Source organism: Mugil cephalus, chromosome 16 (genome assembly GCF_022458985.1).
Source record: "Mugil cephalus isolate CIBA_MC_2020 chromosome 16, CIBA_Mcephalus_1.1, whole genome shotgun sequence".
Taxonomy (NCBI): domain Eukaryota; kingdom Metazoa; phylum Chordata; class Actinopteri; order Mugiliformes; family Mugilidae; genus Mugil; species Mugil cephalus.
In genome coordinates this window covers 15,829,187-15,842,665 of record NC_061785.1, presented here as the reverse complement: position 1 = coordinate 15,842,665, position 13,479 = coordinate 15,829,187, and the positions used below count along the sequence as shown (strand labels likewise).

At 42.9% G+C, this 13,479-nt stretch overlaps 3 protein-coding genes across 6 annotated transcripts in view; 1 reads left to right on the top strand and 2 right to left on the bottom strand.

Moving 5' to 3' along the window:
• Positions 1 to 1,621, bottom strand: part of rhbdf1b (rhomboid 5 homolog 1b (Drosophila)) — a 34,456-nt gene extending 32,835 nt beyond the window's left edge. For 2 of the 4 annotated variants that reach the window (XM_047609878.1, XM_047609879.1), the window contains exon 1: positions 1,408 to 1,621. The gene's annotated coding sequence lies outside the window, so the exon portion shown is untranslated. The remainder of the gene's footprint in view (positions 1 to 1,407) is intronic. The other 2 variants (XM_047609880.1, XM_047609881.1) reach the window with 1 other exon arrangement.
• Positions 1,622 to 6,699: 5,078 nt separating this feature from the next.
• On the top strand, positions 6,700 to 9,095 carry zgc:163057 (Hemoglobin subunit alpha-D-like). Its single transcript, XM_047609768.1, has 3 exons — positions 6,700 to 7,237; positions 7,616 to 7,820; positions 8,844 to 9,095. The coding sequence occupies exons 1-3, from the start codon at positions 7,146 to 7,148 to the stop codon at positions 8,970 to 8,972; spliced, it is 426 nt and encodes a 141-aa protein (XP_047465724.1). The 5' UTR covers positions 6,700 to 7,145; the 3' UTR covers positions 8,973 to 9,095.
• A 3,153-nt stretch (positions 9,096 to 12,248) lies between these two features.
• LOC125022822 (hemoglobin subunit beta) lies at positions 12,249 to 13,051 on the bottom strand. Its single transcript, XM_047609767.1, has 3 exons — positions 12,880 to 13,051; positions 12,568 to 12,790; positions 12,249 to 12,459 (listed from the first exon to the last, which is right to left on the bottom strand). Exons 1-3 carry the CDS (start codon positions 12,969 to 12,971, stop codon positions 12,331 to 12,333), a joined length of 444 nt encoding a protein of 147 aa, XP_047465723.1. The 5' UTR covers positions 12,972 to 13,051; the 3' UTR covers positions 12,249 to 12,330.
• Between the last annotated feature and the right edge of the window lie 428 nt (positions 13,052 to 13,479).

Sequence of the window (13,479 nt, the reverse complement as noted above, 5' to 3'; positions counted from 1 at the left end):
AGGCATTTCTTTACATAGGCTGTGGTGGCATTGATTTAAGGATAGAAAACTTTATATTGTTTTTGGATATAATAAAAACTCCAGGAAACTCCACACCTAGCTTATTATTATTTAAGCAACACATCTATCAAAATAAAAGCACTTAAAACTATTAACAATTTACATGCTGAAAGAAAATTAAGATTTTCCAAAGTTGCTACAAATATTGATGGTTTTACAAATGTTATTTGTACGGACTGACTTTCCCTGTCGAAGTAAGAACACTCTGTACGGTTAGATCACAGTCTGTTCGACTCAAAACCAAACGTAAGTCTAAGCTCTAAGTGCGGTAAAGTCAGGAATTTAATTTGCAGATAGTCTGAAGAGATCCTCGCCGCTCTGAAGAGAGAGGCGTGCGCGCGTGCGGAAGAGAGAGCAGAGATATCCATCTTCACTGATTTCTTTTCGCCACGCTCCATTAACCTCCTCGTCTTCGTGCTCTCTTGGGTCACGGGTTCAAACCCTGGCCAACTAATCCGGCCTCCCCGACCAGGAAGTCAGCAACGGCTGCTCCAGGTGTGTGCTCCTGCCATCTGGCCCCGAGGTCTGCTTCCTACCGTCCGTCCAAACAGGAAGGCAGAGCAAATCCTCGATGACTCGGGTCAGTAGTTTAATTGTGTCTGCGGGATTTCTGGGCGGCCAGCAACTCAAACAGCCCCCCCCCCTTCTTCATCTTCACCGGCAGCAGGGCCTGCAGCACTTAGAAATCGATTTATCACTCCTGAAACCTGTGAGTGTCACAGTGTGTGTATGTGTGTGCAACTCTGACTTGATTTACTACAACACTGCAGAGTGTAACACGGGCTCTACCTCATTGTCTCACAAACCTCATTAGATGCATATTGATGAGGACAACCATGTTTTTTTTTGTTTTTTTTTTTTTTTGCCTTACAGCAACAGCCAGATGAGTTGGATGAATCATGGGGAGGACAAAAAAAAAAGTGAAGAAGTCCTTTTGTTGCTTGTGAGAGAGTGTAACACAGCCTCACAAACCTCACACACACATCCACACTCACTTGCTCCTTCCTAAGAATCTATTTGACTCCCAAAACCAGCAAGAGGAAGCCAGAACGCGTTAATGTGAAAGGCTTGGAAGGCAGCCCAGATGTGTAAAACTGCACTAGCAGCTGTAGTTGCGTGACAATGGCTTCACACTGTCACCCGCGGGTCCGAGCTGCGAGCTCGGGGAGACACCACACAGACCCGCACCACCCACCCCCGGGTGATGCAGCCCCCGTCGAAAAGCCAGCAGTGCACCGGTAGCCCCGTTTTCAAACGGCGAGGCGTCCACTGTTCTGACAGCCGGGGGTGACGAGCCCCTGCGTCCGCGGCGTCCCCCCCCCCCCCCCCCCCCCCCCCCCCTCCTACCTTCAAACTGAGCTCGTGCAGCCCCGCGCTGCTCCGACGGCTCCACCGGTGAAACGCCGCCGCCGCTCACTTCATAAGTTGTCCCCGTGTCGTCCCTGGACAGGAGTTTCGGTTTTGGTGGTGTCTCACCGGCCCGCCCACCCTACAGCTGGATGACGGGACGCCGACAGAAGAACCCGCACACACACGCGCACTGCCTCGGCGCCGGGCGACCCCACAGCGCCACCCAATGGAGACATCGAACAACTACAAGCGTTAAAGCACAACCTCTTAGCTACTGTACCACACGCTGCTCTAATTATCAGATTTTACCGTAGGCGTGTCTAGACCATTTTGTCCAGCCCCCTTCACATCTTTAAGTTGGTTTTGCACTTATTGTTCGCAATTAAATGCAATTTCCTTTCTATATATTTTTTTAAACCAAATGATAGCTGTGTGACACAATAGTTTGATACAGGTCACTCACCTATGTGTCAGTATCTGAGAAAACATAGCAAAAAAAACCCAGCTGTTATTGGCAGAGAAATTATGAAGATTTAAACAAATTATATGCCAGTCAGGGCTCAGGAAATCCTAAATAAATTTTAGCATTTTCCCACATCAAAAACATTCACATCATAAGTTAAGCAAAGTTGAGAACCCCACCCTCCACCCCATCCAGGTGGCATACCCGTGAACACGTCAAAACTCACGTATCAAACAAAAAAACAAACAGATATGGACAAAAAAGACTCAAACCAGCCTCTCAATCACCAACGTTCTGGACCTCTGGCATAAGAAAATAGTCCTAATAGTCAGAATATGGGCACTGAGAAGGCTAGGATGGTCATCACAGAGAAAGAAAGAATGAAGTCAGGTAAAAGGCAGGCTCTTGGTCTGTGTGAAAATCCTAAATAAATTTATGTAGAATAAAATGGGCAAGCGAGCGTCAGTTCATTCATTCGTGTCAAACCGACTGAACTGGAAGCACAGGGGAGATTTCATTGTGGGATACTGGTCATCCAGTACATCATCTGCCCCACCAGAGACAATAAAACCCAGGGTTAAATAATTCCACAAAACTTAGACTCACTCCAGGACAGGTTTACAACAGCATCTTTCATTTTAATTTGGTGTGCAAAAAAAAAAAAAAGTAAGAAATGCTCATCACAGTTACCATAGTGACACTGCCTTGTGCGTGCATTTCAAGTGATTACAAGGACGAGGTAGTAAATCTTCATATTTGAGGATTTGGAGCCAGTTATTGTAGCATATTCACCATATGTAAAACATGTCAGGATTTACACATACTGAAAGATATCTCAGAACCTCAGGGGTGGTAATCTGCTTTTAAGCTTCCCAGACCTGCTGGTGTTAAGGAGGGCGAACATGTCAGGGACCACCAGTCATAAGACAACACAGGGACAAACCTGCTGATGTCAACAAATCATCCGATTTTCTCCGTTTATTAAGAAATACGTGGGTTTTGCTTTATGTTTGCTCGCGTGTGGTAGGCTACTAACCAGCAGCACATGAACAAACACGGCTGCTGGGTGTTTTTCTCAGAATAAAATTGGTTAGATACATTTGGTACAAAAAAAATCCAACCGTATATGTCTGAGGGCAAAGGATCATTCTCGGTGCTGAAGATTTATTGCGACAGTCCCTGCAGGGCCGGTATCTTGTACCGTAACCCCCCCACCGCTCGGATCTTCTTACCGTCCTCGCCCACCAAGCAGCCCATCTGCACGGTCTCATCTGACCACTGTCTCTCAGCACCGCTCACCACAACATTCAGTCACTGCAACAATGCAGCCGTCATATTTGATATAACACTGCATGCAGCTTTGAGCTCAGTGCGATCTGTACAAGTCGACCAGGTGTTACTGGGTGTCGGAAGAATGAATTCTAATTAAAGTTAGAACATAAAATATAGGTGGTTCACTCGTATGTCGTATTCAAAGAAGGTGCTCCTTATATTGCTGGCAGTTCCCTTTGAGTGCTGAGAGGTAGCGGATCAGTGCCAGAATAGAGGCAGGAAGGCCCATTGAAGTGGAGCGTAGAGGCTTTGTTGGATCCTAATTGTGCGAGGTCTACTCCACTCGGAAAAAGTGCGAAAAAGGAAAGCCAACAAGTCCACAATGGAGGCTGCACAGAAGAGTTCCAGATGGCTTTGGATCAAGGGGAGTGATCCGTGGGCCAGTGCTGCCGGGACACGAGGCAGGGTCTGATCAGCAATGGCTGGGTCGCCCGAGTGAGGCTATACGATGTGGAAACATCTTCAGAAACATCACAGAGGATGTGTCCCAGCGCAACGTACCATGTATCTTCGAGGAATTACAATGTAATGCACGTTTGACACAACTAAACGTGTTTGAGTGAGCGATACATCTACCAGCAAAAATGACAGTAACTGCTCATTCAGCAGCCATTGGTTCAGAAATACACACAAAACTGGTTTTATTAGTCATATTTATCACAAGACTTATTTTTAACACTGTAAAACAATGATAATATAATTTACAGTACATATTACGCTCCTTAACATGAAGCACCTCTCTCCACCCGGATCATTTTCACTCAGTCCCTTGTCGATGAGCCAGTCATCATATAAATAATATAAAATATCCAGCAAATGTACAGCTGGTGGAGTAACAGTTGGATATCTATGTAGGCCACATGTTTTATATTAACGGATGTTTCAGTGATGCTGAATAGAAGTTTCTCCGATTTCACGTTGTATCGCTAAAAATATGTAGCTCCATGGTCCTGGAGGAGCATGAGCATGCTCATCTCACTGTGTACTGCACCTGCCTTAAAAGCCTCTTTGACCTTTGACATTTGACTTTTAAATAGCGAATATAGGAAAAAATACACGTCTTTCCATTAGTGAGCTGAACGCTGAACGCGCTACTTTCATGTCGGCACGGTAGATTTAGAAGCTAAACCACCAGCTCAGATTAGCCTGGAGACACATTTTCACTGTAAAAGTGTAATTAAAAAGAGAGAATTGTGAAAAGTGATGCCTCACTGCTTAATTTAAAAGATACATATTAATGCTCTTTTGAAAAATTACTGTTATTAATTGTGCTGAAACTCTTGTGCCTTTAAGCACCGGTGGGAAAGTTTAATCGTGCGTGTGGAGCAGGTGCACCAAAGTGTTGGCGCGAGACTACGTTTTCTCTTGCTGCCAGTTCAGTTGCATTGCAGCACTTTAAAGGTGGCCTCCCCCAGCTGGAGGCCTGCTAAGGAAATGTGCTGGCAAGGTTTCTGACAAAGGGGCCTGAGCTGAGAGCACTGTCTCCGAGCTAGCGTGTCACTCTTAAAGAAAGGAGCGGTGATGTGCTTGCGCTGAGATTCAGTCATTCTTTTTTGTTTCGTTCATATGTGTATTTTGGTTTTAGATTATTCTGTGTCTAGACTCATGTTGAGACACTCACACATGTCCCGTTTCTATTAATCTGAAGTCAGATCGTGCAACTTCTGCTACTCCATCCCTTTCGTCACTTTGTCGGAATCACATTTCAGCATCAGTCATCTGTCCAGTGATCTGTTTGCCCATCATTTACCATGTTTAAATTCATTACACGTTGGTCAGTCTCCCTACCAGGTTTTAGACTCAAAGGGTCCTGTTCCTCTCTTGGTGGTACACTACTTTTGTTGTATAGGTGTGGAGAATTTCCACTCTTTTTCCACTTTTTCCTCTCTGTGCTGCTACTGTGTCACAATGACTTTCCCCTACAGTGGATCAATGAAGGTGCATTTCGTCTTATCTCAGAAGCCCACAAACATCTGCTCGCACGCCGCCCCCCTACGGCAGTTGTCTAAAGTCTATTAACTGTGACGCTTCTAGCTCTTTGTCGCATTGCACACCAAGTAGGAGTTGCAATTACATCCAGGACATACAGAGAACTACTTTGCTTTTGTAGAAACTGATTGCAATGAGTAGCTGCTTGGAGCTAAAAAAAAAAAAAAACGCTTTGAGGGTAATCAGCTAGGGCAGGAGACAGAAAAGACATAACGGTAACAGTGTTCCCTGGGGACTTTAGGAAGCCTGTCTAGAAGTTTGTTAGTCCAAATGAGGAAGTCATTACTGCGTCTTTGATGAGTCAGTGTATCTAAATAGTCCCCCCTCCAGAGTCCCAAGGAATGTCACTCAGCTGTTATGTGCAGGCCCAGACTAAAACTAAAGTTATAGCTGAATCACAAACTTTTGAAAGCAGATAACTGCCCAAAGCTAATTTCAAGGGTGAGCAACTAGTTTCCCTTTTACTTCATTCTGTTGTCAGAGAATTGAAACTGCAGTTGGTTATTTTGCTGACAAGTTGCAAGCCTGTGGATTGCAGCCCTTCATCTAACAGATAACTGCAGTTGCTCCTTGTTGTTCCAATACTTCTCGCGAGGATTTCAACTGAAAAATGAGGTATACACCAATCAGCCACGACATTAAAAAACGCTGACATAACATTGACCGTCTTGTGACAATTCAGTGTTCTGCTGAGAGACGTTTGGACCTGGCATTCGTGCGGATGTCACTCAGACACCTACCACCCATCTAGACCAAACCAGGCACCTCCGCCCCATAGCAATGACGCTTGTAGATGGCAGCAGCCACCCCAAGCAGGATGCAGTCTGACACAGGCACAACACCGACTGGAGGCACAAGTTAAAAAACATGAAAAACAGCACAAGGTGTTTACCTGGCCTCCAAATTCACTAGAACCCAAACTGATCAAGTATCTGTGGTGTGCACTAGAACAAGCCTGACCCACAGCCTTCGCAGGACACTCTCTGAATGACCGTGTCCATTCTCTGTTGAGTCACAACTGTTTTGGAGGCACAAGGGAGACCTAGACAATATTAGGAAGGCAGTCATGATGTTATGCCTGACTGTTGTACGTCATGTGTCCTGTAGTATTCTTGTGTTCTTCTTTCAGAGCCTGCATCTGGGCCGATAGCTGAAAGGTGTGAACAATGCAACATCCAGCAGATAAGAAGTAATAGACCTACACCGTGTTTCTTTGCTCATTTGCCACTCTCAGTACTTGGTGCTGATTCACATTAGCAGTCATTTTAAACAGCGTTGCCCCCGATTAGCTTAACACTGGCGAGAAGCTGTTAAATCTAACAACATACAGGCTATGCAGTCAATGCTGATCGTCTTCCACGCTCGCTCGCAGTTCCTTGACCAGCAGTGACGTGTGGAGCCGCAGATAGCAGCAGCTGAGATACTTTATCTGCCCCCTCCATGTTTTGAATGTTGTTATTCATGTAGGTATTCATATGTGAACTTAGAGCATGAAGCCCTTGTGCATGTACTGCATCTGAAGTGGCCTATGAATAGCAAATCTATGTGTAACAAGGTTTCCATGTTTGGAAACCCCCACACAGGCTGTGCTTTGAGGTCGGCCACATTGACGACACGGGTAGCAATGCTCACTGTGACGCATGTAAAGCAGTAGATAGTGCCGTTGCACGGAGCCCCCACCCTGCCCTGGCTGCTGTCTGATAACCCAGAGGAGGGAAACAACACATCTGCCCGAGACCTGAACCATTGCACCACATTTTCTCTCCAACGGCAGGAATTGTTCTTTCATCCTTTTTCTACCCCTCGGTCCTTTCAGCATTCACGGCGTTCATGTTGGGGATAAAATGGTTGACTAAGTCGCGTCTTTGTCGCCCATGGTGAAGCTCTGACCTCTGCTGAAAAGAGACTCTGGATATTCAGCTCACTCTGTTATTCAGTCCGAAAGGCTGCAATGCTGTCAAATAGGGAGAAGACGCTAATTAATGAAATATGGGATAGGCTGACTCCTGCGGCTGAAGAGATTGGGTCAGATGCGCTCAATAGGTAGGTTCACACTCATACTGTCTAGCCTAGACGGTTACAGTGTATTTGTGGGTTGCTGTGTGTTCATTAACGTTCGTGAATGAAGATCTAGGTTCCAGCTGACAACTGCCACTGATGAATTCATTGATTAGTCTTTAATCAAGAAGTTAATCTCAATTCCAAATTTGATCGCTATAAGGTTTTGGAAAACGGTGGCACAATGAAAAGCATGTAATTAAACCAACATTAACGCTGATGCTGATTCGTCAAAGTGTAGCCAAAGATTCAGATGCGAGTATGAGGAGGACGAGCAAACTGTGACAAAATGAGCCTCCCTGGAACCGTAGTCTGGACTCGTTCCAATTCGTCTCCCCGTTTCTTGCTTCCCGTCTCCCACAGGATGTTCGCCTCATATCCTGGCACCAAGACATACTTTTCCCATCTAGACATCAGTCCTGGCTCCCCGCACCTGCTCTCTCACGGGAAGAAGATTGTCCTGGCCATCGTGGAGGGAGGCAAGCACATCGACCAGCTGACCGTCGCCCTGGCTCCTCTGCAAACCTTTCACGCCTACCAGCTCCGGATAGACCCCACCAACTTCAAGGTGCCTGTACTAAACTAAAAATTACACAGTGCACATTTTCCACATTCATAGTTTCCTTGCTTATAGTAAACACGATTAATGATAAGAGATGAGCACATTTTCTACATTCAGGGTTTCATGTATTTATTTTTTGAAAACGATTTCTTGATATTTCCTGTTAAAGTTCAGATGTAATGGATAGCTCAGTGCTATTTGCTTCCTGTGAAAACACAGCTAAGGAGGCAGCCAATCAGAGCCCAGTATGCTCTGATTGTTAATATCATGGGCAGAGACCATCCGTTACAGAACACCTGAGCCAACAGCCGAAGGCATGAAAACTCATGAAAGCATTTCACTGGACGGAAAATCTGTACATGGCCCACAGTGCATGATGCATCATCAACATATTTGATTTGTAGAAAAAAACAGCCATAAAGTACATGAATGAATAAACAATGAGCACACTGCAAAGAGTACAGTCAACCTGGAACCTACAAAAAAATAAATAAGCATTGTTTGCCGTGTATATACACTGATCAGGCTTAGGACCACTGCCACCAAGGAGTGTCATTGCTATGAGTGGGGGTGCCTGGTCTGGTCTGGTCTAGGTGGGTGGTACATGTCTAAGAGACATCCACACGAATGCCAGGTCCAAAAGTCACCCAGCACAACACTGAATTGTCACAAGATGATCAACATCATTCACTTCTCCTGTCAGTGGTTTTAATGTTGTGGCTGATCGGTGTAACTCTTCACACCAGCAGGTGGCAGGAGTTCCTGTGAGCCATCCAAAACAGGGAACAAGAAATGATTTTGACAAGGTCACAGACACTGTATAACTTTGATTGGCGTTTTATATTCCTGTATTATAAAACCAGTCTCCTCTGTGCTAAGTTACAGTTTCCCAACTTCTCCAGACCACACAAACTAGTTTGTTTAATCTAGTCAAAATCTTCCCTTGTCTTCATATAATATCCTCCCTCTCTATATTCGCATATTTCTTTCCTTATAACTTCTTTTTTTCTTCTTCTTCTTCCCCTACAGCTGTTTTCACACTGTATGCTTGTGACCCTGGCCTGTTATATGGGCGAAGACTTCACACCGGTAGTACACGCCGCAATGGACAAGTTCCTGTCAGCGTTCGCAGCTGTGCTGGCTGAGAAATACAGATGAGACACTGAGCCATCGTTTCTAGGGAGTGCACTGAACATTTATGACGACATATTATTCTATATTTATGCATGTGTAATTGCTGTTATGATGTAATGGTTTGTAATAATAAAAAAAGTGCAATTAGCTTGGTCCATTTTTGTGTCGTTTTATTGGCGGGTAACGTCTTAAGGGACCAGACCTGTGACGTTGCATGCGTTACACCACCTGGTTGCAAATTGTGCTAAAACTTTTATTTTCATACCTGAGAAGACATTTTAAATTAACAGTCAGTCATTTATTGCAATTCCAAATCTCATATGGACTATAAACCCCCATAATATTGATAAATACAAAAGAAATAAAATAAAATAAAAAAAATCTAAGTATTTTGTGTGTCTGTATTACATATGTTAATCAAACATTAGACAAACAACTCATGATTCCACACAATGAAATACCGCGCTTCAGGGAGCTTTATATGTAAAGCAACAGCGCCACCATTTGGTAAAATGGCGGACTTGCATCAAGCTCTAAATTCAACTTGCAACAGAGAATTATTTTAAGTAATGTCTACATGTAAGATTGAATCAGGTAACAATTATCTGAGTAAAAATAACTCAAATAAAATAAAAGTTTGTTTAGTTGTACATCTGTGTGCTTATTTGTGTATCTGTGGTTCTATTCCACAACTATGCAAACCTCATCTCCTGATAAAGGTGATATGAAATCAGCAGAGATCCTCAATAATCCCAGAAACCCATATTATTAGAAATTAAACAGATACTACATCAAACATATACTGTAGGATAGACAACGGCACCCTGGTCGATCTTTAGCATTGGGATATGCAGTTCCTGGGGGATGAAAGACCTGATACCATTGACCGTCAATCTGACACCACCAGGTTGCACCGTCCATCGTCTCATTAGGAGCATGTCCCACAGAGGACTTCACCAACTGCTCCGAGGCTCAGGAGTCCTGCAGCTACACAGGACAAAAGCTTAAACATACGCTGGGATTCACCTGTGAATCGGGTCAATGAGATATGAAAATAAAAGCGGGCTTTAACTTTTTTTTTTCTTTAACTTTAAAGCAAATCAAGCTAAAAACCAAAACAAAACAAAAGATGTAACTTTAAAACTCCAGATATAGAAAAGAGGTCACGAGATTTAATAAAATGCTTACCATAAATCACAGGAACTTTCAACATGTTGATACTGTAGAACATAAATGCAGCTTGTAACCACAGGGCTTATATGAAGCCACTTCAGATTTGAAACGTTTTAATCAGGCACAGTAAAGATGTGTTAAACATTCATCTTGATTTATTTTGCACATTTCTTTTGTTTGGTGTTGTTACCTCCAGTGTTACTTTGAAAGGTTCCTTGCACTTGTATCTTTCGTTTTTGCTCCTTGTTTTATCCTGGATTATTTGGTATTTAGTTTCACCTGCGTCTCACTTCCTATCCTTTTGTCCGCTGTCAGTTTGCTTGTTTTTTCTCAGTGATGCTTGATTGCTATTCCCTGTTTTTCCATTGGTTTCCTCGTCCCTTGTGTGAGGATTGCTAAACTTGCTAAACTCATATTATCTGCTTGCACTGAAGGCGACCCTGCTTTGCTCCCGATGAGACAAGCACGTTGATTTATTATTGTATAATCATCTAATGTGTTCTTTATTTGCAGCTGTACAGGTCATTCACCCTCATTGGTCATTTAGTATTAAACAGGGATCGGTCACTTGTACTGGAACACAGTGCTGGTGAATGAAGCGCTGTCCCTGGTGCTGAAACAGATCCTCTACATACTTTCATACACATTTTATATTAATATTTACTTTAATAAAAAACTTCAATTTAAATTGCACAGTTTAAATTAAGATTGTTCAGATATTATTATTATTTGTCAGATTTATTACATATATATATATTTTTTTAGGTCTAGTTTCTATTTTTTATGACTGGACCTCATTCAAAAAAAAACAAAATACAAAAAACAAACAAAAAAAAACAGAAAACAAAAACAAACAAACAAAAAAACAACCTTGAATGCTTGAACATAAATTGGATAAATTGGTGGATATGGAATATGAATACAGATTTTTCCCTCTGTGCTTAAATAATAGATTTCCAGATTTTTGGTGTATAATGCTGAAACAGTGAATAAGGATTAATATGTTAATATTTTTACTTATTTTACTCACTTCCTACTTAATTCAGTTGTAATTCCAGACCACATTTTGCTTATATTCCTTGTTCAATTTTACACTTACAAAGGTTTGAGTTACTTTACCAAACCATATTCATGTTGTAAAAGATAATACATTTAAATTAATTCTGAGATATACGTTCCTTCCAGCATATATTTTTAACCTAAGTATAAATAGATGTTATTACTAATAATAAATTAGAGAAAAGAGCTTCAAAGTTCTGCGAAGGCATTGAAATATTGCCACCTGTCGGATGCAACGAGTAGCTGCAGCAACTTTCCTGGAGGTGATGGTCAATGTAGAGAAGTAATCTCATGCGAGATCTGCCGGTTTGCCAGGGCGGGGACAAAAAGTCTTTGAAAAAGTGCGTTCTCTTTGTACTTGTAAGTAAAAGCTTGGATGCACCTCATCTAAAACTTTGTTTGTTTCTCTCTCCTTTTTTGCAGAACAATATTACAATCGATGAAAATAAATATTAAAGTTAAATAACGTTTAACTACATGAGGCCAAGTAACCATTTCAGTGCATCTAAAGTATGAAACATAGGTCAGGTTTTTTAACATTTTTGTCTACTACACAGTTATTTTATAGTTTGGGAGTCTCCATTTTGATTGGTTCTACAAATTGTAGCATTAATCTTTACAGGGAATATCATGTTTTAGAGTTCCTGGGCCATGTTTTTTTTCGGTCTAAATTAGGTCAGGGTTTGTGCTGTTCTCTCGAGTCTCAGCTGTTTTCTTTGGAACTTAGAGTCCTTATCTGCATCTGAGCTGCAGCTGCAGATGGTCTGAAGTTGAGTGATGGTTTCAGCGTCAATCGGGGGGGAAAAACACAGAACCTCACGAGTTAAATCCTTTTTCTTTTTCATCAGCTGACACCACAGCACAATGAAATCAATAAGCATTATGTAATTAGTTGTCACTACACAGGATATAACAAACTCTGTTAAGTCTCTCTGTTGGTTATTTCGCCTTCACATACTCCTCAGCTATAACCAAACCCCGCATCTAATGTACAGCTGTGCGTTATTACGCACAACGCAAACAAAAAGAGCAGAAGATAAATGAATTAAACAGCAAACGTTGCGTCAGTTTTTTTGTTTTGTTTTGTTTTTTTATTGAGGAGACACGTTACACGTGTTAACAGATCTCCTTCTGGCGTGGAGGCTGCAGTTTAGTGGTACTGCCTTCCGAGAGCGGACACCACCACGGCCAAGAACTTCTGGAAGGCGGCCTGAGTGTCTGCGTTGAAAGCGGGACCCATCTTGGCGGCAATGACGATGGTGAGGCAGTCAGCCAGCAGCTGTGGGGTGAGCAAAAGGAACAAACGTTACCTTTAATATTTTACAGTAACACCGGTGGTGCGTTTGCCATCGCTGCTTTAAAGGTGCAAGTTTTGGTAACACGTTACCCTGAAGTTGTCGGGGTCGACGTGCAGCTTCTCGGAGTGCAGGACACTCAGCTCGGAGTAGACGGCCTTGATGTCGTCCATGTTCTTCACAGCCCTGTCCAGACCGTGCAGGATCTTGACACCGTGGGCGGCGATCATGGGGTTGGTCTTAATGGCCTCGGCGTTGTAGAGGTTGCCGAAGGCGCCGAAGTACCTCTGGGTCCAGGGGTAAACGATCAGGCACCTAGGGGAGAAGAGGAGAGACAGGTGAGTTGGCGTCGAGCCACCGGAGGAAGGATGGAAGCAGCATCCTGAGGCAGACTGTTTCCGTACCTGCACAGAGCCTTGGAGCCGATGTCTTCATAGTCAAGGTTGGCAAAGATGCCGTTGATGATGCTGCGCTCCTGCTCGGTCCACTCAACCATGGCTGCTGATTATTGCTTTGTTCAGGCTTGAAAGAAGAAGCTGAATGTTTCTTCAACAGGCCCACAGTCTATTTAAACATCCCACACCAACCCCCCGCCCTAGAGAAAAGGCCTGTGATAGGCTGTAGATGATGCGCCTCAGATAAACTAAAGACTTCTCCAGAACATTCTGGAATACAGATGCATTTTTTTAATGGCTAGATTGTCTTTCAGACTTAAAACAATATTTTAAAAATGAAATTTTCAGTGAAGTAAATATATGAGCCAAGTCCACTAAATGCATTTGCGCATTTAATATGGACAGTTGGAAGAAACGCAGAGTCAGAAAGCTCTGGCTGATGTTTTTCTAGAGGAAAATACTTTGTCGAAGTGGGGAAAATTCTTGCAGTTCCTTCAATTTCTAGGGGAAAAATGACAAGGTCTACCCCGCTCACTTTAACAAAAGCTGAATTGATTGGTTTAAGAAATATTTCCTAAATAATAATAATAATAATAATAATAATAATAA